The sequence below is a fragment of the Bos indicus genome, chromosome 7 (genome assembly GCF_029378745.1).
Source record: "Bos indicus isolate NIAB-ARS_2022 breed Sahiwal x Tharparkar chromosome 7, NIAB-ARS_B.indTharparkar_mat_pri_1.0, whole genome shotgun sequence".
In the NCBI taxonomy this organism is placed as follows: Eukaryota; Metazoa; Chordata; class Mammalia; order Artiodactyla; family Bovidae; genus Bos; species Bos indicus.
This window is the reverse complement of record NC_091766.1, coordinates 20,485,612-20,511,933: the sequence shown is the minus strand read 5'-3', so window position 1 is coordinate 20,511,933 and position 26,322 is coordinate 20,485,612. Positions and strand designations below refer to the sequence as shown.

The following is a 26,322-nucleotide window of genomic DNA, read 5'->3' as shown; positions in this document are numbered from 1 at the left end:
TTGAGGCCTACAGCCGGCTGGGGACATGTCCCAGAGGGGTATTGGAGTTGGGGTTCATGCCCGTCGTATTTCAACTCACAGACAAGCCATCTTCCCCACTGCCTCCCACCCAGTATGACGACCCCCTCACCATGACATAATGTCGCTGCATTTCTGTCTTCTCACTGGCCAACTTCTCACACTCCAGCTTGAGGCTGGGAAGAGGATGGAACATTGGGATTCCACTCTCCTTGCCCCCCAGCAGAGACACCCACGGACCCCTTCTGGGCCAGTTTCCACAGTGATGAGATTGGCTCTCCCCCATCCCACCTCCACACACCCACCCCTCAACTCCCGCTCCCAGGCCGGCCCCATCCCTTGCCAGGCTCCAAGTGTCCCAGCACTGGACGGGCTGTCCTCCTCACCTACGCTTCTACCTGGAAGCCCTCCTCTCGGCCCTGGGGTCCCTCCGTCCTCCCAGCACGCTGGTGACCCCGCCCCTCTCCCCCAGGCGAGCCCCCTGGGGAGGGGCGCCCCGGTCCCCCACCCCTTACCTGTGGTACTGAGCCTGAAGAAACTGGAATTCTTCTTTGATGCGATCGCAGATCTCCAAGATCGAGAACTTGAAGGGCTGGCCGGACTGAAGCGGGGTCTTGGGGGGGACGCCCAGGTCTGAGTTCCTGGACGCCCGGCGCCCGCCACCTCCCCGCAGCCCGAGCCCCCACTCACCGGGTGCCTTCCCTGGGGGTACATCCTGCCGATCCAGGAGGCCCTCCGCCACGATTCCGGAGCTTGACGATCTGGGGGGGCCAGGCGAAGGCGGGGTGGGGGAGAGGCTGGGGTGGGGGGTCTGCCCGAGAAAGAAGGGGCAGCGGCGTGGGGCAGGGGACCCTGGAGTTCCCCCGCCCCCCGAGCGAGCGCGCGGTGTCGCGGGGACCAAGGGGCGCCGAGGCCCCCGCCGGGCGTGGGGCGCGCGACCGGCGCAGAAGGTCGGGCGAGCGGCGGCCGGTTTCCGAGGCGCGGGCGGCGGGCCCCGCGCGGAGCCGCCTCCCTCCGGCGGGGCTCGGCCGGGAGCCGCGGGCAGAGCCGCCTTAAGGTGGCGCCGCCGCCCCCGGCCCGCCCACCCGGCCCGCCCGCCCCGCGCGTCGCGGCCCCGGGACCACCCCCTCCCTTCCACCCGGGAGCAGCGGGGAAATTGAGGCTAGCGTCCAGCCTCGCAAAAGTCGCCACTGCCCACTCTCCCGAGGACGCAAGAGAGAAAAACCAGTTGAACACCTAGTGACCCACTGTGAGGGTAGCTTGGTGCGGGGAGGACAGGAGGGCGCCAGAAATGGTCTTTCTGAGGAAATGGGCTTAGACTTAAGGATGGGGAAAACAGCCTGCCAAGCGCTGGCTGGAGAACCTGCCCGCAGGGACAGGGTCTAACCTGTAAAAACATCAGAGGAGGGTCGAGCTGGGGGGCAGAGCCAGGCCCCTCCACCCTCACTGGGCCTCGGTATTCGGTATTCTCACCTGTAAAATGGTCAAAGCAGGGGCTATTTTTCCACTACGCGCACAAGAACAGCCCTCAGCCTGCCCTGGAGGGGAGTAAACTTCCAGAGGTGGGAGTTGGGTTCCCATGGCCACACCAGTGGACCTGGCTGTCTCCCCTCTCAGACCATGAGCTCCTAGAAAACAGAGGTCCCACTGAGGACAAATATGAATCTCTGCCATCAGACTGAGATCTCCCTGAGGGTGGGGCTCCATCTCCCATTGCAGACTGCACATATCCAGTGACGTGGGAGGTGGGACATTCTTATTCCCATCATGCTCATGAGAAACTTCAGAGTCGTTTGTTAAATCAATCAACAAATGTGTGGAAAGCCTAGTGTGGACCAGACACTGCTCCAGGCCCAGAAGTTCAACAGGGAACCAAACAGAGAAAACCCCTGGCCTTGTGTTAATATCTGCACCCATGTCTGTAGATGAGTGAGCAGAAGCATACAAAAGCCCTGTTAAATTTATTGAGCACCTATGACATGCCAGGCCTCCTCCTCAGTAGAAGGAATACAGGATGGAGAACAGATTTCTTGGCTTCTCTGAGATCAGTGGATAAAACGAGATTGTAGCTTGAAAATCATGAAATTGTGTGTGTACAAAGAGGCTTTGCGGGGGGCAATTATGGAGATTAGAGGGAATCTACTTATTTGGGGTGTCTGAGAGAAACCTCTTGGAGGAGGTTGACACATGAAGGATAAAGATGGGGAGTCATGGGAAGAGGAAGGGAGATTCTAAGGATGAAGGATAAAGATACATGTGTATGTTGTGAAAATGTTAGTTGCTCAGTCATGTCTGACTCTTTGCAACCCCATGGGCTGTAGCTCACTGACTCCTCTGACCATGGAATTCTCCAAGCCAGAATATTGGAGTGGGTTGCCATTCCCTTCTCCAGGGGAATCTTCCTGACCCAGGATCAAACCCAGGTCTTCTGCACTGCAGGCAGATTCATACTGTCTGAGCCACCAGGGAAGCTGGGGTATAAGTATACTATGGTTCCCTATTGCCATCAAGAAAAAACCCATATTCCTTCCTCTTCCCGCAAGGCCCTGCACAAACCCCCTCCCCACCCTCCCATCCCTCATCCCAACTCACATCACTTTCACCCTCTTTCATTCCCCTCCAGCTACAAGGGCTTCTCCTGCTGTTCTCCAAGGAACCCAGTAGGATCCTACCCCAGGGCCTTTGCACTTCCTGCTCCCTTTCCCTGGAATGCTGTTCCCTTGCTTCTCATTATTCAGGTCTCAGCACCAACATCAACTCCTTGGAAAGGCCCTTCCTAGCCACCCACTTAAGCAATATTCACCCACCCACTCCACCATGTTATTCTCGAACACTGCATCTTGTACTCTCTCTTGCTCTCTTGGCCCTATCAGAGTTTGTTTTGACATGATTGTGTTTCTTTGTGGGTTGTTCCACTCATTCTTCTCCCTCACTCGGCCATGTTGGGACAGAACCTGTCTTAGTGCCTGCAGAACCTGGCACACAGTAAGTACTCAATAAATGAACAGGCAGGGGCGTGAGAAGAAAGAGTGGATCCAGCTAAAGGCAGACATCACTGACCGCACTCCTGCTGGGGAATTCTAAAAAACAGAGAGTGCCAGCATTCCATGACACCAAAAGTTCATCAGTCCAAGTTTGGGGGCATCTGTGCAGTCCTAATTCCAAAACCTTTCCAGGAGGTAGCTTACCTCCCTGGGAAGACAAAAGCTCCCCGCTCTGGGCCACTTCCTCATCCTCTACTGCTTCCACCTCCTGAAGTCCAACGGCTCCTTCTTGACCCTCACCTCGGACCTATGCACAGAGTGGACTTCACCCTCCCAGCCCCCATGCCCTCCCGACATGCTGGACCTCCTTCTTCTCTGAGGCTGGTCTCTTTCCTCCTAGCCTAGTCATCTGAATGTCACCTTCGCCCACACCTCTGGCTGCCCAGGCTCTGAGCCACCATGTTCTCTTAGAGGCTTCAGGCATCACCTTCATGAAGATGGCTCTAAGCTCTGGCTCCACCCCGGTCCCTACCCTGAGGCCCAGCCCTGTGGGTAGAGTCCCCACTAATGGATGTCCCCCAGGCCGCTAGATGCAGCAGCTTTCCCCAGACCTGTCTGTCACCTGGTCAGACCCCAATCACCTTGATCCTCCAAGATCCTAGAGCATCATCCTAGTCTCTTCTCATCTCTTCACCTACCACGCAACCTTGCTTCCCATCCCCGCACCCCTTGCCTGCATCAGCCTTCCTCCTTCTCCCGTCTGGACCTCAAGCCACCTTCTCACTCTGAGTACGTTTCACTCTTGTCACTTTCTGAGTCTGGCCTGCCCTCACTTAAAGCTACCCCATGGCTCCCTATTGCCCTTGGGACAAAGTCCCAGATCTTCAGGCTAGCATCAGATGCCCTGCACCACCTGGTCTAAGCCAGCTTTACCTCCCCCTCCATCAGTTGAAACTCTCTGCTCAGGCCACACCAGCCAGATTACCTCATCTGTGCTCTTTCTTACCTCTAGGCCTTTGTTTTTGTTATTATCTCTTTCTGAAATCCCCTCCCACTCCTTTTCTGCCTGGAGAAAATCCATTCCTTCAAAGTTCAACCCAAAAGGCACCTCCTCCAGGCAGCTTCTCCAAAAGGCATCTCCCACTACACACAAAATTGGCAGGTTCATATTTATTCTGTAACCACCTCCTCATGGGGAAGATGCTGGGGCCTTGGTGAGGGCCAGCCCCAGGCTTGCTTAGGAGGCTCCAAGGGGCAGAGGGCATGAGACAGAGCTGAGGACACCCTGCAAGTCCACATGAGCAGTGCCAGGACAAAGGAGTACCCAGAGGAGGAACAGGAGCTTTGCCTGGTGAGTTCAGAGAAGGCTTCCTGGAGGAAGGAACCTTTACCCATCAGTCTTCAGATCCCTCAGCCAGGCACACTCCACATGGGAGGGTAAATACAGATTTGTGGATTGCCTGAGAAGCCACAAAACCACACACACACACACACACACACACACACACACACACACTACAAGTCAGTGTGTATAATTTGCCAGGAAGGAGGAGATGGTTTGTTCTGAGAAGAAGCAACCCCAGCTTTGGGAGCAGCAGCTTTGAGAGTTTGGGGAGGCTCCGCAGAGAGCAGTCTGTGACCTGGGTGGAGAAGACGGTGGGGGGGACCCCTAGGCGGCCGATTACTTGATAACTCGCTGAAATGCCACATCCGGCCAGACAGGGAGGCAGGGAAAGGACTGCCAGGCATGAGTTACAGCCTGGGCAGTCTAGCACAACCTTCTCACTTCACTAGAAAGGCTTTCCTCATCTAACTCATTTGCCATCCAGGGCTTCACGCCCCACCCCTCTGGGTCTCAGTTTCCCCATCTACAAAACCCTGGGAGAAAGGCAACGTTGGGGAATGGGACTTAGCTTTTGACCTCTTCCCTCCCACTGCACAGAAAGACTCAGCCCCGGTTCCTGGCTGGGTTTTTATGATGTGGATGTGGTGTGTTTTTTTTTTTTTTAAAGGAAAAAGCTGAGAAGCAGCACTGGGACCCGGTATTGCTCAGACCACCTTAAATCAGCCTCGCCGCCCCAGCTACTGTGGAAATTCCTTTCTCTGCGGTGGTTGGCTGGGCGCGCCAGCCAATCCGCCTGCGGCGCTCCCACATGGGTCCGTGACGTCACAATGGGAAACGACCAATGGGGATCAGGGATCTGGCAACCAATGGCAGAAAGTGCTAGGATTGGCTGGGCCAATCGGAAGGCGGCAAGGCGCTCCCAGCAGGGTATGGAGAGTGTGCCTCCCCTCCCTGAGAGAAGCCTGAGATCCTTGTGGACGCCTGATTCTAGCCCCGGTTTGGCTTTCGGGGGGGTACTCCAGCTCGGTTAGTATCCAAAAAGCGCGGGGAGAAGCGAGCCACCTCCTAAGCCTGGCTGGTCTTCCCTTAAAAAGAAGAGTTCCGTAGTCCAACATACTACCTTGCAAAAAGCCTGGCCAGCTGGCTGGGCCGACTAGCGCTTTTAGCCCTATTTCACAGATGGGTAAACTGAGGTAGAGACGTCAAGTCACTCCAGACGCCTAGGGAAGAACTGAGACTCTCACCCAAGCCCGGAGTCTCCCAGCGCGGCTCAGTTTCTCCCATCAGGTCGGATGGGAAGGGATGGGCCCAGGTGTAGGCGAAGGGAGAGGGTCGCTGGTCCCCATGACTCGGTTTCCCCGGGCGCGAATGGGAGAAGAGACGGGAGCAGGGATTCTCAGAAAGACTACGAGCCCCAGAAGCTCCTGCGCGGCGCCCGCCCGGGCTGTCAATCAAAGTAACGTGGGTCCCTCTCCGGCCCGCGCTCCCCCGCCCGCCGCCTCTCTCCTGCCAGCTCCTGCTCCCTCCCCGCCGGCTCCGGGCCCGGCGCGGTATAATTACAGCCCATTGATCCGACCCGGGCCGGGAAAGCGGCTCCCTCGGGGAGGCCAAGCCTTTGGCTTCCGACTTCGCCAACCTCTGCCTACCGCCCCCCTAGCCGAGCTGCTGGGCCACCAGCCAGGCCTGCCCCCTCCCGCTGGCCAGGGCTTTCGGGTGACCTCTGAGCCTCCGTTCCCGCCACGGTTGGCTGTGAGCCCCCCTCAGAAAAATTACACACGTTTCCTTCCACCCATGAACACAGGGAGCCTTCATGCCCTGTTCTAGCGCCCTGCCCTCTACCTCCTCATGTGACCTAGGGACACTTGAGCGCCTCTCTCTAGGCCAGTTTTCTCACCTGTATAGTGAGACGGTTGCACAAGATTTATTCTTGAAACCAATGCTTTTTGCTGCTCCCAAGCTTGCAGCCAGGGCTAGGCCATGCAGGAGGGGTTCCCAAGTTTGGAGAAGTGGGAGGAGACCAAGCACAAGACTCAGCCCCCTGAGAGTGGTCTGGGCTGAGGAGAAGGGAGGACCTGGGGTGGAGATGGGGGTGAAGGCAGAGCCAGGAGTGAGGTGCCTACATGGAAAGTTGGAAAGGCATGCTAGGTGTCTGGTGGGGTGTTTAAGCTGAGGTTCTGCAGGGTACATAGGAGTTGCCTCATTTGAACTGTGCCTTTATATAACCCTAACCCAACATGGAAGAGGAAAGATGGGGCAACTTTAAACCCTGCCCTGGGATTGAGGAGCCCTGAGGTCTGACCTCTTGCCTTACTGAGTGGGCCTCTGAACACTCTCTGGCTGTGAAGCTGAAACAGGGAGTGAACGCAGCATGAGTATATCACTCTGCCTACTTTCACAAGGGTCTGTAAAATCCCCTTCGGCCCTGGTTAATGGGAGACAGGGGAGACAGCAGCCAGTGGCAGGAGGCACTGCTATTGGCTGAGGGCTCCAAACTCCAGCCTCCCCCTGGGCAAGAACTGGACTGCAAAGGGGAAAAAGAAGAAAGGACTTTTGGGAGTCCAGGATGGACCTGGACTCAGTGGGTATTCTCATCTGGAAAAGGAGATTGATAACAGAATCTTCAAATAAGTTCAGGCCTATAGAGTACTTAAAATGCTTCATAGTAGGGACTTCCCTGGTGGTCCAGTGGCTAAGACTCCAGGTGCCCAATGCAGGGGGCCTGAGTTTGATCCCCGTTCAGGGAACTAGACTCCATGTGCTGCAACTAAAGATCCCATATGCCTCAACTAACACCTGGCACAACCAAAGAAATAAATATTTTTTAAAAATTCATAGTAAATGCTCTAAACAGGGTAGCCATTTACACTTCCTTTATGCCCCAAAGGGCCCTTCTCTACCCAGCCTCATTTCACACCCAACAGCTGGGCTATGCACTCATTTTTCACTTTTCCCACATCTTTGATCACCCATGAAAATGTGAATCCAATCTCACCCTTCCCTCTGCTCAAGAATCTTCCCTAGCTCCCCATCACCCTCAGAATGAAATGCAAACTCCCCACCTCTGTCTACAAGATCTGATCCCCCATCACTTTTCTTCTCTCCTCATCACTCACTCCCCTCAGGCCTCCTCCCTGTTCTCCAACACTGCAGGCATGATGATCCTGCCTCAGGGCCTTTGCACAAGCTGTTTCTTTTGCCTGGACCATGACTGGCTCATCTCAAGCTTAGATTAAACATCACCACTGAGGGAGGCCTGGCCTGGCCAGCCTGGCTCTAGCTGGCCCCAACCCCCCTACCTGGTCAGCTTCTCTCATTTTATTTCCTTTGGAAGCCTAGTCACTCTCTGAACATTTACAGCTTCTTCTTTTAAAAAAAAAATTTTTGGCCATCTCTCTTGGCATGTGGGATCTCAGTTCCCCAGCCAGGGATTGAACCCATGCCCCTGCAGTGGAAGCACGGAGTCTTAACCTCTGCACTGCCAGAGAAGTCCTGAATGCTCACAATTTATTTGTTTAATGTTTATGGTCTGTCCAGGCCCAACCGCACCTGTTCCACATGTGTTGGGAAGCTTAGGGGTAGAGCCTCTCCCAGGTCATTTGACATGTGGGACAGAGTCCCAGAGCCCCTGCCAACCTATCCAGTGCTAACCCTGCCAGTAAGGCACCTCTGCAACCTGAAGGTCTGGGTTCAAATCCTACCTTGGCTACTTGCTCCTGTGACTCTGTAAAATGGGGATAATGCCAGATATTTTCTCATCAGTGTCACAGAATCAAAGTTTGACAGATGAAACAGCTTCAGTTATTATGATGTCAGGGTGTGCAACTGGGGCAAACAGGGTTGGAGCTCACACTCAAAAGGTATCCCCCCCACTTTTTTTTTTTTTTTTTTGCCAAACCTCAGGGCATATGAAACTTCCCTGGCTAGGGACCAAACCCGTGGCCCCTGCAGTGGAAGTGGAGTCTTAACCATTAGACCATCAGGGAAGCCCAAGGCATCCCCTATTTTTAAAACCCAGGGGTTTCCTGGTCAATGTATCTATCCTAGACCCCACATCACCAAACTCACCCTCCTACCCCACCCCATGCCAAGCCTTGACCTCACCCTCTGGACTTTGCCACGTGGCATCTCTGTGAATTCTACCTCCATCTCTCCCCTGGGGAGGGTGCTCCTTGCTGGACCTGAGACTCCCCCAGCCCCCCTGCACTGCACAGGTGTGGGTGGAACACTGTGTCCAATATGTATCTCCCTCTCCAACTTCTGATGTGCAGCGAGTCGTTTTATCCTCCCTGGGCCTCAGTTTGCTTATCTGGAAAAGGGGGTTTGTCCTTGGTAATGGTTCTCAAGACATTGATTACTCTGGGCTAGCTGCTTTATTCACTTGACCTTGTGTCTGATGCTCACAGCTGCCCTGCAAAGTAGGGGATGAGACCCTGCAGTTGACCAGGCTGAACTGCCTCCAGGCTTCTGCCCTGGACTCCCTTTACCTGGAACACCTCCCCCCACCCCATCCCCTGTATGCAGGCTCCTGTAGTTATCCAGGTCTCAGCTCAAATGTCACCTCCTTGGAGAGACCTCCCCCCATCTCCTGGCTTAAGTAGCCTCCTGTCATTCTCTGTCCCCTACTGGATTTTTCTCCCCAGCACCTGACTGTTCTCGGAAATTATCTTATTCACGGGTTTATTTGTTGTCTGTCTTCTCTACATGCTGTAGGTTCCACTGGGGGCAAAGAGGGGTGCTGTCCTGAGTCCAGGGCAGCCACCACCGAGTCTAGCACACAGCAGGTGCCCAATAAATCCCGGTTGCCGGTGGGTGGTGGGTCTCGCTTGGGAGTGGGGAGGAAAGAGATGGAGGCGGCCAGGCCCAGAGACGCCGAGGGACCTGTCCAAGGTCACACAGTAGGCGGCGCTCGGGGTGAGCGCTCGGTGGCTGTGGTCCTGGGTCCCTGGAGCCAGCCCTCCTGCGTGCTGGGTGGCCGCCCGCTTGTCCCCCCGCGCCGCCGCGGCCGAGGAACCACGGGAAACCCCGCAGGCCGGACCGACGCGTCACCCAACTGGCCAGGTCAGGCCCAGCAGGGGACGCGGAGCGAGGGTACCGCCCCTCCCCCGCCTGGGAGGCGGGAAGCCCAGAGGGGAGGGGGAGGAGGAAACGGAGGGGACAAAGCGGGAGGAGGGGCGGGGGAAGAGGAGAGGGTGAAGGGGGCGGAGGGGCGGAGGGGCGGAGGGGGAGGAGGACGCGAAGAGGCGGAGGGTCAAGGGCGGGGAGAGGCGGGCTTCTTGGCCTGGCAGGCGCCCAGCAACCGGGCCCAGGGGCCCTGGGTGGGTGGGAGAGGTTTGTAGGGGGAGCTGGAGGCGGGGAGGACCAGCGAGGTCGACTGAGAGGCGGGGATGGCTGTGAAAGAGCACAGTAGGAGGGAGTGTTCGAGGGGGAGGAGAGAGAGAGATCAAGAAAGACCTTGAAGGACCGAGGAAGAGAGAGACCTAGACCCGGAGGTACCCGGAGGCAGAGGAGGTGCAGAGATAGTCGGAGAAGGGCAGACCCCGCGAGAGCTCTGCAGAGCAGAGTGCTTGGGCGTTTGGCAGGGCCTTGGGGTACAGGCAGCTCCCTCCTGCAGCCCTTAAAGTCAGAAAATACCTAAATTCCATGCGGGCCTCGTCCTGGGGTCCTGCCTCTGTCTCCCCTCCAGACTGGCCCCTCTGTGACAACAGTAGATCCTACTCATCATGGGTGTGGCTGCACCCCTCCTCTGCTCCAACACCTTCCATGGCTCCCGGAAGCCCTGGCTGTCCGACAGGACGCATCCTGCAGGGCTGGCCTAGGCCCGCCCATCCCGCTGGCTCCTTTGCCATCTCACTTTCTTCCTACATCTTCCCTGAACACCTGCTGTGCGCCAGGCAGGAGTCCAAGCCCTAGGGATTCAGGAGTGACCCAAACAGACCCAGTCCCTCTTGTTGAACTCATCTCCGGTGTGGGGAAAAGCAGAGGACGGAATATTTGTTGACCTAAGTTGTTCACAGCGATCAATGCTGTAAAGATAAAGCCAGCGAGCAGGAGAGAGGGGGTGGTGGTGATGGCCGGAGTGCAGTGGCTGTGGGGACAGTGTGTCCCACCATGCAGAGGGTTGCCCAGAGGTGGCACCAGGCTCAGTCACCCTCAGACTGGAAAACGATGCCAATTAGAATGAAGGCCCCGAGCAAGGGGAAGGGCCAGAGCTCTGCCCACCTGCGCTGGGTCCAGGCTAAGATGTGTGTCTTTCAGCATCCTGGTTCTCTGCTATGTGCCCCTACTTGACGCCTCAGTAGGGGTGTCACTTGACACCTCCGGCCTCAGTTTCTTTATCTGTAAAATGGTCCTTCCTTCACCGGGCATGTTCAAGAATTGTTTGAGAACTGCAGCTGAAGCCCTGAGCCAAGGTCAGAGCATAATAGATGTTCAGTGGATGGCAGCCATCCATGATTTCTGTTATCCTTATGATCTGCATTGCTTTCCCAATTCTTTCTGGTACTGCCTAGTGGGGCCGAGAGCTCTGCCAGCCAGCCAGCAAAGGGCAGGAGACCGGCTGTGGCCCTGTCTTGTCTTGTGACTTTTGACAACTTCCTGCCCTTCCTCAGGCATCAGTTTTCCTGTCTGTACAATGGGGTGAGCGTGTGGGGTGGTCATGCCCAGGTCCCTGATTCCACATCACTGCAGGTGCTTTTTGTTTCTCCCCCAAGTCTAATCTAAGTTCAAGGTGCAAACTCCAGCCTCTGGAAGGAAGAAGGCCACGTAAATATTTCAGGCAGCAGATGTACCTGGCCAGCCTGGAATGTGAATGTTTAATGTCACATCCTCATTTACAGGATGCTTTTTTTCCTGGGCTGGCTGGAAAATCTGTTAGCCCTTGACCCCTCCTCAGCCTGGGAGGCCAAATCAGGAGGAGGAGGTGAGCCTGGCTCTGGGGGACTGGGGTGCAGGAGGGTGCTGGATCAGCCTCTTGTTACTGGGGCCTGTGGGAGGACATGATTGTATGCACAGGAACATCATGGTTTAGACAGAGTCAGGGACTTGCATACCTTGAAGCACAGGGATCCTCGCTGCTGGAAAGAGCCTTAAAAAGGGGGAGAGGGTAGAAAAGGGGAGTCCCAGAAGGGCCTAGGGTCTGGGGGTGGGGTGGGGTAGTCAGAACAGTTGGGTTTACCAAGACTTGTGCCCCCGCAGCCCCCTCTGGGGTCTCTCTGCCCCTCCCCCTTGCCTCCCTCCCCCTCTTCTGATGCTCCTTCACTCCCCGCCTTCCTCCCCTCCCCCACATCCCCCCTTCTTTCCTTCTCCCTCCTTTCCCTAACCCCCCTCCTTCCTCCTGCCTCTCCCTTCTCTCCCCTTCCCCCCTCCCTCTCTTCATCCTCCCTCCCCCCCCCTCCCCGCCTTCCTTCCTCCCTCCTTTCCCCCTCCTCCCCTCCACCCTCCCCACCGCCCCCTCCTCCCCTTCCTCCCGCCTCATTAGGCGCGGCCGCGGCGCGGGGCCCATTAGCAGATCAATTAGCCGAGGTCGCCGGCGGCGCGGTCGTTAAGCGCGGGAGGCCGCGGCGGGGAGGGGGCCCTGGAGACCGCACCTCCGTCCGCCCCGGCTTCCCGGCTGCGATTGCCTCTCCTCTCCCGCCCCAAGACCCTCTGGTCACGCGCCCCACAGCAGACTCCAGGGCCCTCGCTTTACCGTTCCCAGCCGTATGGGCGGGATGGGGGAGCTTCAAGGCCCAGAGGGACACCCCAGGTCACAACCGTGGTGTCCGTGACTGGGCAAGGCCCCTTTTTCTTTGGAGCAGACCCTCCCCCCCAAAAAAAACGCCCTTCATCTGCCAGCAACATCAGTAATAGTACTAATAATATCAGCTGACTTCTCTTGAGCCCTCGCAGGCTTTCTGCTAATCCTCGGAACAATTTCCCAGAAGCAGATCAGACAAGTGACTTCACTTTCCTCCCTGCCTCGGTTTCTATCCACACACCCGCTGACCCATTTTGTATTTTCCCAACACATGTGTCTATCTGGCCACAAGGGTGGGGACTTAAGTCTTTCCTTTTCCTTCCCTGCTGTCCACAGGGCTCAGAGTAGGAGCTCAATATGTTGTGTTTTTTTTTTTTTTTTAAAGGAAGAATGAATGAATGGGTGAGGCTGTGCTAAAGCACTTTCTCCGGAGTCCATGATAGGATCTTCATGACAGCAGTGTGATTAAACCCATTTCACAGATAGGGAAAACCAAGACCCAGAGCAGTGAAGCTGCTTGCTTGCTCGAATCACCTTGCTGTGAGAGGAAGCCCCGGCTGGAGACTCTCTGTCCAGAACCATTATGGGATGTATTAGTAACAGGTGCTTTTCCCATCCCAATTGAAATTTTCATAGTACCAGGGAAACTTGCTTTGTGAGGGAAGGTCAGAAGAATGACTTCTGGAGGTTTTGGGGGATTAGAACCCAGGGGAGGGGGAAAAAATAATCACTGTTCCAGAACAGCATGTGCAATGGTCTCTATTCAAGGAAAGGCAAAATGTTTCAACCTGGCTCCAGCCTGCTGAGGAGGAATAATTAGAATGGTGGGTAGCAGATCCTCAGGGTGTCCTGGGCCTAGAATTTATTCCTAGGGTCACAGAGGCCAAAGATAATCTATTCTTTAAAACATTTTTTAAAATTTTGAGGAAAAAAAAAAAAAGATAGCCCCCTGCCGGGATTTACCTGGCAGTCCAGTGGTTAAGACTCCATACTCCTAATGCAGGGGTTCCATCCCACTGCCTGGGAACTAGATCCTGCCTGCCACATGGCAAAAAGATAAAAATTGTGAAGTAGAACACACAGAAGAGTGCCCAGATTATAAATGCCCAGATTATCATTTGATCACTTATCACAAAATGAATACACTTGTGTAATCAGCCCCCAAGCTTCCATAGTGGGTAGAGTGTGCTTGGGTAGCCCCATGACATGTGCAACTATATAGGTCACTTGGGGCTGTTCTTTATATAAATGGAATCACATAGCGTCTCTCTTTTGTACTTGGCTCCTTCAGTGTTGTGTGTGTGTGCTGCAGGTGTTGAGTGAGGTGGTTTCTGGTTCTTTTTCTGACTGCATAGTATTCCATGGGCAGCTGGCGTCACAAAGTACCCTTCTGCCCTTTGATGGACAGCTGGTGGTTTCCAGTTTGGGGCAATAATGATTTGTTACAGCTGCTCTAAACACTCTGGTGGCATGTCTGTTGCATGGATCTAACATTGAAATCCAGGGGGATTGCTGGGTGCTAAGCAGTCTTTTGGAGGCAGATGTTAACAGTTTATATTCTCCAAGTCACAGAGATGAGTTTTGGGTTTTTCTGCTGTTGTTGTTGCAGCATGTGGGATATAGTTTCCCGACCAAGGACTGAACCCTGGCCCCCTGCATTGGGAACACAAGAGTCTTAACCACTGGATGACTGGGGAAGTCCCTGCATTAACATATGAGGATACATGTTAACCAGGGAGTGAGTGGCTATGAGGATACGTGTTAACCAGGGAGTGAGTGGTCTCATTACATTGATTTTTGCACGTGATTTCACTGTAGTGGGGGAGGAGGTGGGGTACAGAAGGAGGGTCCCCCTGTCCCCTCTACACCTTCTTTCTCTCCTGAGGGACAGAAGACATTTTCTCTGAAGTTCGCTGTCCATCACCACCCCTTCCCTCGTTCCCTGTGCCCTTGGCTGCCTGGAAAGCCACTGGATCAGGCAGATAGTTGAGAATTCCTTGGTCTCCTCATGCTCCCAGTCCCTTGAGAGTGAGAGCTCTATGCCAAGAAGCCCTGACAAGATCTTGCAAGATGGAAGATATTGCAGTCAAAATGACAGCTCTCACTCTCCAACAGGCTCCCTGCCCTCAGCCCCATATCCTGGCTGGGGAGACTGATGTTCTCTTGAAGTGCCAGGTGCCCCAGGGAACCACCTATCCTCCTGGCTCCCCCTCCCCAGGTGGTCCAGCTTGGATGCAGGGGCATGAAGGCAGGCTCCAAGTGGTCCTTGGAGAGTTGAGGTCCAGCCAGGAATCAGTTCCCTGATTTGGAAGAAGCCATGTGTGTGTGTGCGTGCAGTGACTGCTTGTGGTCTTAACATGTCTCTTAAGGGTAAAGAATTTCACTTAGGAACCATCTGGCCTGAGGCTCAGAAACCAGTCCCACCACTTATGCTCAGTGACCCCTTAGCTTTTTTGAGTCCTTTTGCCTACCTGTCGAAACAGCTGACCAGACCTCAAACACCTAGGCTTTGCTGTGTGACCTTGAGCCTCCATCTGACCATCTCTGGGCTAGAGACTGCGTTCAGGAGCTAAATTATATTTACAAGCTGGACTCAGGACTTTTCATATCCAGTCCCGTAACAGAAGAGGGGGCTCAGGCTTGAAGGAGGCCCCCCTCCTCCGCTGGGAAGGGGGTCACCGCAGGGCAGCCCACAACACAGAGGCAGAAACACAGCAACCAACCTTCTCACGTCTTTATTTGAAAGGCACAGCTAAGCCCACCCTCGATACAGCATTTTCACTTCTCTCCGTAGAGATCAAACGACTGAACACAACAAAAGCTGACAGTCTAAAAGGCTATATACAGACACAGGTGTGGGTGTTGCTTTTTTTTTTTTTTTTTTTTTAACATTTTTGTCTTTTTCCTTTTTTTAATATCCCTTTTCTTAAAAGACAAGCTAGTATACTGGAAAAGGGGGGGAAAATAAAAACCAAGACAACTTGAGTACCCTCATCTTTATTCAGGAAGGGGAGAAAGGGAATTCTGAGTTGCTGGCCCCACTCTGTTGCCCTGGGGCTAAGCTCGCTGTCGGTGGCCCCTCTTTCTTTTGTGGGTGCGGGCATCAGGAACTCATGGAGGGTGAGTGGGTGGGAGGGGCAGACATGGGGTGCCCAGGGTGGGGAGGGGCAGCTAGCATTGTGTTTGCATGCAGTGCCAGAATGGGAGGCTGGGTGACCCCTGGGGTGGGGCCCCCCCCTGGCCGGCAGACTGTCAGTTACATGTGTGTGAATCAGGGAAACGCAGGGGGTGTTGGACCTCTTGAGGTTTTGCTCCCTTAGGACCTGGCCTCCCACCTGTGTCTCCAGGCCTCAGCTTGCCTCATCTGTGGGATGAGTGGGTACTGACCCATTCAGGCTACAGGGGAGGAGGAGGGAGGCCAGAAATTGGGGGTAGGAGCCAAGCCAGGGTAGGGCACAGAAGCAGGGCGACAGCCCCAGTAGGCAGCTACCATAAATACTACCAGAGTTTGGCCAATCCCAAGCTATTACTGTGTCTCGTGTGCTGAACCTTCCTCTCTCAGTGTTTGTCTCCCCTCTGTCCCACCCCCCACCCTCCCCATCCCAGCCGCCCACTAATCCGACTTCTCGCCGTCGTCCTCCTGGTGGGTGTCACCATCATGCCCGTTTTTGTCTTCCTTGGAGAGGTGGGCCTGGGAGCCCAGCGCCGACAGCGAGAGGAGGCCGGTACCTGCGCTGACCGCCGGCAGAGAAGGGGGCTGCAGCCCCACAGGCAGGGGGGTCAGGGGCAGGGCCAGAGCCTGCAGCTGAGACAGCTGGTGGGCTTGGAGCTGCTGCTGCAGTACACAAACAGGGGAGCATTAGCCCCCTTGAGCCCACCTGTCCCTCCCCCATCCCCCCACAAGACCCCAGACGTACTCGGATGATGGAGTTCAGCTCAGGAGCAGTGACCTGCTTAGCCCTCTCAATGGCTCCCAAGACCTGCTGCTGGTGCTGGAAAGTGGGGGGGGGGGGGTGTGGGATGGAGAGGTGTCAGATGATTCACCCCATCTAGTTGGGATTTGTGGCACAGAGCCCAGAAGAAGCCCCACTCCCATCTCCACTGTTCGAGCCCTCCCTCTCTATGATTTCCCATCTCTCCCCTCAGGAAACGCCCCTCTCTCCAGTTGATTCCTTTCACCAAGCCTCAGTCTCTTCATCTGGAAAATGGGATACATACAGACACACAGAAGACCCAAAGGGCTTCGTACCAGAATCTTAGGAAACTGTGGACTATGACCGATGCCACATGCAAAGAAGTCAAAACTTGTAAGAGCTCAGAACAGGACTGCTAATGGAAGAAATCTGAGGTTTGCTAACCCAAGCTCCTCTTCCTCCACAGCTGGGAAGGCCCAGTGAATTCTGGCAGGGCTGGGGTGTGAGTCAAGGTTTGGGGCAATCCCCCAGCTTTCACTGAAAATCTGTCTCTCTGGCTATCAGATGCTAAAATCTGCCAAGCTCCTTTGTGCCTTGGCTACCAGGGAGCCCCTGCTATGAAAGGAAACCAAAAGCTAGATCTTCAGGGTCCTAAGAATCCCCCTCTCTGGGGCTTCCATGGTGTCCTCTTGAATTGTCCCTGGGCATCATCCCCTGTGGGACCCCAAGGTACCAGCAGAATTTAAAAAGAAAATGATGAACTATCAGCAGTAAATCTGGCAGAGAGCAGAGGGGCCTTAGGTGACCCAGATGTGTGTGTGTGCGCGTACAGTGGGCTTCAGACCGAGAATCCCAGGAAACAGAAAAGACTTGGGTACATAGTCCCTTTGTGTGTCCATGTGCTGTGTGTCTATGTTTTGCATCTGTGCGTATGTCTGTTGCATCTGTGTCTGTTTGTATGTCTGCCTGTGTGTGTGGAGTGTCTTCCTGTACACCCGGCGGCCAGCAGGACCAGGCAGATGAATCTCAGGAAGGTGAAAGGCAGAAACAAAATTCTTGGTGCAGTGTTCAGCAGTGTAGCTGACATTTTTACGGTGCAATGACTCATGCAGACTGGGAATTCCACAGCAGGGTGAGGTCCTTCCCTTCACCCCTGGGGTTTCTCCTGCACAGACTGGCTGATGGCTGGGAGGTCCAGAGAAGGCAGGCGTGTGCCCTGGGGCACGCAGATGGCTACAGAGGGGTGGGGTTGAGGAAGTTCAGGGTCTATCTCCTCCCAGCAGACCCCCAGGGGCTCCACTCACCTCTTGGGACAGGTAGGGCAGGACCTGGGCACATATCCCATTTAGCCTCTTGACGATTTCAGCCTGGAACAGACAGACACTTCAGCCCTGGGCAGCAGCCAGCCAGGGCAGGTGCAGACCAGCCCTGGGAGGCCCAGTGGTTCTGTCTAATCCAAGAGGAGGCCGGCTTGTCCCAGGATCATATCAACTCATCAGGCCCATGGGCACCCGATCAGCAGCAAAAGTGGCCCCGGGGGCTGAGTCTCTGAGGGTAGTTAAGAGCCCAGGACAGAGCGAAATCCAGGCCCAGTGGCTTGGGGTCTGGGTGGCCCTGGAAAGATGCCCGATGCCTCGTAGGTAGTGAGCATTCCATGGGAGGGAGGAAGAGGTGGGGGCAGCTGGCATCAGAATTCTCTAACCTGAGATAGGGTTTGGAGGGTGGGTTGGCATGTCACATCACCCTGCTCCCCCAGGACTGTCACAAAAGAGAGACAATGGGGTGGGGGTGGCAGGTCCTAGGAAAGCCTCTGCCCCTCCCCCTCAGGGAGAAAAACCTCCCAGGGAGGCCTGAGAAAGAACAGAAGTGGGGAGGGGGGGCTCTGGAGGTAACAGGATACCAAGGCAGACTTGGTGCTCAGCCAAGGGGTGGCGGGTTCCTACCTGCCTGGGCTGGAGCGGGGAAGGGGGAGGAGGGGGAAGGGGGCATACCTGCTTGTGCATCTCGATGTTCAAGCCATAGGACATCTCGTAGTACTGTGTAGGGGGGAGACAGAAATGGGGGCGGGTGAAGGATGTGGAGCTCCAGAGACAAAAGACACAGGGGAAGTGACAGAGACAAAGAGGGGGAGAAAGGGAGAGGTGGGAGGAGGGGAGGGCAGGCAAGAGAGATGGAGGCGGAAACGGGGAGACACCCATACCTGGACCTGGGGCCCAGGTGCCTGGTGAGGATGCTAGGGACGCCAGTGGGGCACTCAGTGCCCCATTTCTGGAATGACCTCACCCCCTACACACACACACACACACACACACAGGCACACACACATTCCAAGGCTCCTAATCTTTTATCTTTATGTGTCTTGTCTGCGGGTGGCCCTGGACTCCAGGGAAGTTTGTCTTCCTGGGTATAAATAATCGAGGATAAACAAATCCTGTTGGGTCTGCCTCTGGGGCCAGCAGCACCCCCCTCACGCCCCACATCTGACCCTGCCCCTCCCCTGCTCTAAACCCTCCTATGACTCCCCATCACCCCCAAGGGAAGATAGGGGGAGAAAGCCAGGTTTGTGCTGCCTCTCCTTCTCTGCCCAGCTGGCTCCTATCCATTCATCAGGACCCCAGCTGCAATGCCTCCTTCTCCATGCAGTCTTTCTCCAAACGGGAGCACACCCTTCTGGAGTTCCCCAGCCCCATCCCTCTGAATCCAGAGGTTCCTTGTCCAGCTCTGCCCCCATGGCCTGGGGGAAGTGGGCTCTGGGCTGGACTTAGGCAGGGGTTTTGATGCAGAAATCACCACACCTGGTGAATATGAAGCAAAGCAAGTGATTCCGGCAGTATGCAGGGGCAGGGTCTCCAATGTCAGGCCCAAGAAGGCAGTGCCGCCCCCTCCCTCCCTTCCACCCACCCTCCTCAAAAGAGTGTCAGCCTCCTGCCTGGGGAGGGGGGCCCTCCAGGAGTCCTCCTCCAAAGCTCGGACTAGGAGGGGTTAAGCCTGGGATGCTCAGACCATGGGGGTGGGGAGGGGAGGGATCAACAACCTCCCCGCCCAGTTCCTGGCTTTCACAGCCACTGGCTCCTCCGCTGCCAAGGACAGCCAGGGACCTGGCAGGCCCAGGCCGCAACCCGGTGGCTTGGCACCTCGGCCACTGCCCGGGCCGGCAGCCAGGCCAACAAGATTAACTCAGCCCGGCCAGGGGCTGGCTGAGCGGAGAGCAGACCCTGACTCCTTGCACATCCCAGAGGAGATGGCCAGGGTTCAGACAGCAGCTGCCAGTGCTGGAGGGGGACCTGGGGTCCTCTGGCCCTGCCCACCAGACCCCGGGCTGGCTTACCATCACGTAATGACGCTGCATTTCTGACTTCTCGCTGGCCAGCTTGTCACATTCGAGTTTCAGACTGAGGAAAAAGAGGGGGAGGGCTGGGGCTGGGATGAGGTCCCCCCCATTGTGCAAGGGAGCCCCAAACTTTGGTGGGGGTCAGAGAGAAGAAGAGGGAAGGGGAGCCACAGGTGCCTTAGCTGGAAACTGGGGATGATGAAACCCACCTTGAAGATGTGGGGGTGGAGAAAGCAATGAAAATAATAAAAACAGAAGTCAGAGCAAATACCCTGACTGTAGGTCAGACAAGGATTCAAAGAAACTTTTTCCTATCGTGAAATCCAACGAGGTCAGGGCTGTTAACGTCAGTCTCCTTTATAAAGATGATGCAATGGATGCTCAGAGAGGTTGAGTGAACAGGCTCAAGGTCACACAGCCAGGAAGTGGGCTTCAAAGGCCATACTCCCACCCACTGGGCAAAACTCTCCAGCAAAGAAGGAATAGACAGACATTGCTGAGAGGTTACAAGGGCCCGGAGCCCACTGGCAGGGCTCTGGACTGAATTCAGTAAGGAATCTTCAAAGGCACCCAGCCTCTCTTGTGACCTCTGATTTCCCTGGTTGGGGGGAGGGGTATAAATTTCTATCACTGGGTAATAGAGTTGGTGATCCCCCTCCTGTCTTGGGTTGCCCCAGCAAGGATGAGCTTTGGATACTTCTCAAAGGCCCCCAAGGGGGTGTCAGGGTGACAGGTAGAGAGCTGAGGTCACAAACTCAACTAGATAGACTGGGTCCAAAGTTCAGCCCCGCCACTCTGATGCTGTGTGACTCTGGGCAAACGCCTCTACCTCTCTAGGCCTTGGTTGCTGAGTCTGCTGAGCGCCAGCCTCCCAGGGTGGGGTGGTGAGGACAAGATGAATTAAGACCAGAAATGTTCTTAATGCTGGCATACAGTAAGTACCCAATAAATACTTTGTTGATCTTGTGGTCACCCCAGGGGACTTAGCGTTTTGTTCCGCCAGACTGATCACGACTTGTATACCTCAGTTCACAGGTGAGCCACACTTAATCTAATTCTCTTTAAAAATGTCCACGTGTGACCACCGTTAAAAATAAACTCAGGCAATTTCATTCCAAATTCGGCATTTCTGGCCTTTCCTGAGGGACTGGTAGATATTGTGACAGCCCCAACACGGTGGAAGCCCTCAGTGTACACCAGGAAGCCTAAGCCCAGTGAACGGAGACTGTGAAGCTCAGAGAGGGGGTGTGACCTATCTGAGGTCACACAGCGCTCTGGCAACATCTCTAGAACTGGATAGGCTCCAGTGGTCACCGTGATGTGGGCATGGGCCAGGCAGGGAGAGGGGACCCCCTGGAGAGGCTCAGAAAGGCCAGATCTGTTGGGTGAAGCCCCTAAACCCTCCATATCACAGGATCAGAACAAAGTCCCTAGGCCTGCCCTTCAATCATCTATACCTCTGACTCCTCATCTTTGAAATGGGCACAATGATAAGACAGCAGGGAAGACGAAACAAAAGGAAGTATGTTCATTCTTCAGCAAATGGGTAGAAGGGGCAGTACCCCCTAAAGAACAAATATATCACTCTTTCCAATTTCTTCTTGGAGAAATCCCAGGATCCTTCAAAAAATACTTCTGTGTGGGTAAACAGATCCAGGGAGGCCCCAAACCCCACTGGTATATAGACTCCCCATCTGATTTCCAGGCAAAGCCCCCCTCTGTAGCAGAGCCTTGAGGATCTGCTTCCTTCAATCCAGAGATGGGATATAAATCTTGCTACTTTCTTGCTGTGCAACCTCAGAAAATCTCTGGGCTTAAGTTTTTCCAAGTGTAAAATGAAAAATAAATAGTTCCTTTCTCTTTAGATCAGGCACATGGCAAAATCCTTTAGCAATGTCAGATTCAATTCTGGAGGGAGAATCACCTTACTGCTGGGTGGCAGGAACCCTTTCTCCAAAACCAGGCTACAGATTTGGGGATGGTGGTGGAGGGCTTTGGGGAGGTGGAGAATCAATTACCAATTCTAGATGCTGGGGGAGTCTTTTATCCATTGGTGTTGGGGTGGGGAGAGGGGCTCTAAAACCAGACAACTGAGTCTGGGCAAATTATTGACATTTTTGATGCCTCAGATTTCTCATCTACAAAATGGGACTGTTTTAAAGACTAAATGAATGAATGTCATATCCCTGAAGTGGTAAAGACAGCGCCTGCCACCTAAGACCTTCAAGGCCTCTATTTTTTGGAGTCTGTATATAAAGCAGAGGCCACAATCTCCGCTCCAGGCCTCAGTCTGAAGCAAGGGGCTCCATCTGAGCAAGGGGCTCCATCTTCTCCCGAGTCGGGGACCACCAGCCCCCAGCTCACCTGTGGTACTGAGCCTGCAGCAGTTGAAACTCATCTTTGATGCGATCGCAGGAGTCCGAAGTAGTGAATTTGAGTTGCTGGGGGAGGTGCGACGAGCCCTGTGGGGAGGGGGCGGCGGCCCGGGTCAGGACCCCACAGGGCGGACATCCACCTCTCCCCCGCCACAGAGGCCCCAAGGCGGCAGGCGCAGCTGCAGCGCCCCCCCTCCACCCCTGCCCCACTTCCCGGGCCCGTGTTTACAGCTCCTGGCGCGGCCCCCGCCCTCGCTTCCTGCCCCCGCCTCTCCCAGCGAAGCCGAGGGGGGTGGGTGCGCCCGGAGTCGCTCGTCCCCCGCCACCCCCAGGCTGTGGGGGTGCGTCTGAAGGCCCGCCCTTGGAGGGGGGCAGGGTGCGCCCTCTACCGCGCCTCCAAAGCGCCGGGAGGGGGTGCACTCTGGGCGTCCAGTTGCCTCTGGGGGGAGGGTAACGCGTCCTAGAGAGACCCCCCCAAGTTGGGGGGGAATGAGGTTTCCTAGCCTAGTCCCCTTGGGGGAGGGGCCTCTCTCACCATCTGAAATTTCCGAGTGGGGGCACCCCTGATTCTGAGCACCCTTCCTCCAGGCCGCGCTCTTCCGGGAGGGGTGCGCCTTGGGTCTCTCCCCCACTCCCGGACCCCGAAAGCACCCCCAGCCTTAGAGGTGCCTGGTGGGGCTTCCGGGGCGCCCTAGGCCTGAGGCCAAGGCCGCCGAGGCCCAGCCTGGCTTGGGGGGTAGGGGGCAGGGCCCGGGCTGGCGCGGGGTGGAGGGATCTAAGCGGGGAGCTGGAGGGGACCTGGCTTGGAACCTAGCGGGGTACTCTGGTCCCGGAAGCCGGGAGGGGGGCCAGGAGCTACGGGGGATGGGAGGGAGTCCGGGAGCTGGCGGCGGGGGTGGGGAGTAGCGCTGGGCCCAGAGCTAGAGGGGACTGGGCCCAGGAGTTGGGGGGGAAGATGCCGAGCTGGGGGGTGGGGGTGGCCCGGCTGGGATCTGGAGCTGGGGGCGCAGGGCTTGGACCTGGAGAGGGGCGCTGAGTTTGGACCTGGGGGGGGGGGGCAGGGCCCGAACCTGGGGGAGGGAATGGTTCGGCTGGGAACTGGGGAGACCGGGCCGGGACCTGGGGGGACGCAGGGCCCAGAGCTTGGGGGATGGCCCGGCCAGGAACTGGGGGGTGCCGGACCCGGATGGGGTGGGCGCCGGGCCGGCGGGCCCCGCTTACCGAATGCCTGCTTTGTGGAAACATCATGTCAGTCGCGGCGGGGGGCGCGGGCTGCGCCCCGGCTGTGCGCCCCGGCTCGGGCTGCTCGGGGCGCCGGCGGCCGCGCCTTTGTCCCGGCGCCGATCGGCAGCTCCCGGGGCCGCCGCCGCCGCCTCCCGCGCCCGGCCTCGCCCGCTTCCTGCGCCCCCTCCCCGCGCGCCCGGCCCCGGCGCGCCCCGGGCCCCGCTTCCTGCGCGCCCGGCGCCCCTCCCCGCCCCTCCCCGCCGCCCGCCTCCCCGCACGCCCGGCCGCCGCTCCTATTGTCTAATGGCGGCGACGCCGGCAGTGGCCGCGGCCTCGGCTGCGCGGAGGCTCCGGCTCCACCTGCTGCTGCTGCCGCCGCCGCCGCTTCTGCTTCCCGGGCCCCGTGCGCGCCGCCGAGGGGGGGTGGCGCGCGCCCGGGGAGGCCCGCGGATCCCCACCCATCCGCCTCCCCCGGGCAGGCCGGCGCGGTGACCTTGGGCCCGGCGCGCCCCCGCCGCGCCGGGGCCCCTGCTGGCCTGGTGGCCTGGACGGCAGCGCCTGGGCCTCGGTTTCCCCATGTGTCAGAGCCGGGGGGCCCGGCTGCTCCCATCGAAACCTCCGGCTCAGTCATGGCGCGACCCAGACGCGTGCCATGGACATGCTCTGTAACCTTGGCTCACGGGATGTTTTCTGAGCCTCGATTTCCTCTTCTGTAGAAAGGAGGTGGTGATAACCACCGAGTTTCTGGGAGCCATGGCTTCCACACACATTTATGGAGCGCCTACTGTGTGCCAAGCCTCGCTCCACGAAGTCGGGGTGGGAGGGGATACAAAGTCCAGGCCCTGGTGGCCCTGGTGGAGATGATATGAGACGTAGAGACAAACCCATGAACCACATCCCTAGCAGGTCAGACAGTGGTAACAGCTATGGAGAAAACAAACCAGGAGGGAGGGCCGGAAGGTGCGATTTTAAACAAAGGGGGTCAGAGGGCCTCCTTGGCCTCTAAGAGGACCCAAAGGTGAGAGAAGGAGCTGGCAGGCTATGGGGGTAGTGGCTTAGTCAAGGAGGTAGAGACAGCCAGCGCAAAGGTACTGAGGCAGCACTGCCTGGCACGGGGTGGAGGTGGAGTTCTTGGGAGTAAATGAGGGCAGGGAGGCAGGGCCAGCAACTTCATGCATTCACACAGGGCCCTAGCTCCCAGAAGGGCTGTGCTCTGGTTAACGATCTGCCCTTGTGGTCTCTGGAAATTCCTAAATAATTTTTGAACAGGGGTCCTCACAGTTTAGTTTTGCATTGAGCCCCGCAGCTCTGTAGCTGGTGATAGGGAGGGACAGATGCTGCAGGGCCTGGTGGGCGATGGGGAGGACGTGGGCTTTTACTCTGAAGAGTGGTGGGAGCCCTGGAGGGCTGTGGGCAGAGGTGGGGCCAGGCCTGACTCAGGCCTGGAAGAAGCTGTGGAAATAATGCACGGTGAACCCAGTGCAAGTGCTAAAATGCACAAGTTTTTAATAATCACCATCACCAGCATCATCAACTGTGCACCTACCTCCTGGATGAGTTTGACTTCTTTGGGCCTTGAATTTTCCCATCTAAAATGGAGTTAGGACCCTTGTCACCTTTCCTGGGCAGATGAGGGGTTAGGACTAGGTGGAGATGAATAAGCAAAACTGAAGCCTCTTCTGCCCCCAAAGCACCTGAAGATAAAACAGCATTTTAACACCATATTTTTTCAGTTCAGTTCAGTTGCTCAGTTGTGTCCAATTCTTTGCAACCCCATGAACTGCAGCACACCAGGCTTTCCTGTTCATCACCAGCTCCTGGAATTTGCTCAGACTCATGTCCATCGAGTCGTTGATGCCACCCAACCATCTCATACTCTGTCGTCCCCTTCTCCTGCCTTCAAGCTTTCCCAGCATCATATTTTTAATTTCTTTCCTTAGTTTTCAGTTCAACTGAGTCGCTCAGTCATGTCTGACTCTTTGCGACCCCATGGACTGTAGCACGCCAGGCTTCCCTATGCATCACCAACCTTTTTTAGTTTAGTTCTTTTTGTTTTTTCCCTGGCTATACCATGGAGCTTGTGGGATCTCAGTTGTCTGACCAGGGATTGAACCTGGGTCACGTCAGTGAAAGCCCATAACACCATATTTTTTTAAATAAAAATTAATGCCAAAAAATTCACCATGAAAAAATATCAATATATTAAATAAGGTAGGATCCAATGGGACCAGAGATGAATTAGTAAAATGTGGGGTTTCCTTAATTCCGTTGCTGGAAGAGGAAAGCCGAAAATTTTTAGTAAGTTTACTGTTCCTGGACTAGTAACCCTGGCAGTCCAGTGGTTAGGACTCGTTGCTTCCACTGCTTTGGTTGGGGAACCAAGTGGCATGGTTGGGGAATCGAGTGGCATGGACCACAAACAAAAAATAGTTATAGAAAGTTTTCTGTTGCTAACTGTCCTGGAATATGTGTACCCCACAAATTGTATTGGAATCCTAGGTGGGAATGGGCTACAGAGTTTTCATGGCCCTGGGCAAAATGAACACACAGGGCCTCTGATTCAGAAAAGATCAGGAATTTCAGGATGGTGACTACAGAGCATCAAGCTAAGGGCAAGTCCTTTACTTTTTTGCTGCATTCGTTGGGCTGGTCATGTGGGTGCCCTGAGGCATGTAGGAGCTTAGTTCCCCAACCAGGGATTGAACCCTAGTCCCCTGTATTGCAAGGCAGATTCTTAACCCCTGAACCACCAGGGAAGTCCCAGGCCTTCCTTTGAAGACAGAGTCCTGTAGGGCTGCCTGAGTCACAGGCCCAAGAAACCAGCCTTACTGCCAGTCCTCCCCACCTGCCATGGGGACCAGATGCCCTTTCTCCTGGGAGACCACCTGCATCCAGGCAGGCAGTTCCCTGTATTCGGGTGCCTCAGTACAGTGGGATAAGGGCTGGGCCTTTCAGCATGTAGAGAAGCCCAGAACTGTAACCCAGACTATGAATAAACCAACCCACCTGTTTTACGTTTTTACCAGTCTCTGTTTTAGCATTTTAACCCTGCCATTATACCCATTTTAAGAATGAAGAAATGAAGGCACCAAGAGGTTAAGAGACTTGGGCAAAATCACATAGATGGTGGGTGGCAGTGCCAGGAGGTCAACCCAGGTCCTTGGGCCCTTGATGTCTATGTGATCCTGACCCTCTGTTCATTGTTCAGTTGCTAAGTCATGTCAGACTCTTCGTGACCCCATGGACTACAGCACGCCAGGCTTCCCTGTCCTTCACTATCTCCTGCAGTTTGCTCAAACTCATGTCCATTGAGTTGGTGATGCCATCCAACCACCTCAACTTCTGTCACCCTCTTCTCCTTCTGCCCTTAATCTTTCCCAGCATCAGGGTCTTTTC

The 26,322-nt window shown here is 55.8% G+C and overlaps 2 protein-coding genes across 5 annotated transcripts in view; both read right to left on the bottom strand.

Annotated features, from left to right (window-relative positions):
* TLE2 (TLE family member 2, transcriptional corepressor) overlaps positions 1-9,996 on the bottom strand; it is a 29,411-nt gene extending 19,415 nt beyond the window's left edge. For 3 of the 4 annotated variants that reach the window (XM_070793146.1, XM_070793148.1, XM_070793147.1), the window contains exons 1-4: positions 9,979-9,996; positions 709-779; positions 534-631; positions 131-194 (exon numbers count right to left, since the gene is read on the bottom strand). In XM_070793146.1, coding sequence (XP_070649247.1) covers positions 131-194; positions 534-631; positions 709-732 — 186 coding nt within the window. In that variant the 5' untranslated portion in view covers positions 733-779; positions 9,979-9,996. Of the gene's footprint in view, positions 1-130; positions 195-533; positions 632-708; positions 1,005-9,978 lie in introns of those variants that run through there. The other variant, XM_070793149.1, reaches the window with a different exon arrangement.
* A 4,805-nt stretch (positions 9,997-14,801) lies between these two features.
* On the bottom strand, positions 14,802-23,091 carry TLE5 (TLE family member 5, transcriptional modulator). Its single transcript, XM_070793157.1, has 7 exons — positions 22,924-23,091; positions 21,692-21,789; positions 19,325-19,388; positions 17,988-18,032; positions 17,301-17,363; positions 16,000-16,074; positions 14,802-15,917 (listed from the first exon to the last, which is right to left on the bottom strand). Exons 1-7 carry the CDS (start codon positions 22,948-22,950, stop codon positions 15,696-15,698), a joined length of 594 nt encoding a protein of 197 aa, XP_070649258.1. The 5' UTR covers positions 22,951-23,091; the 3' UTR covers positions 14,802-15,695.
* Positions 23,092-26,322: the final 3,231 nt, after the last annotated feature.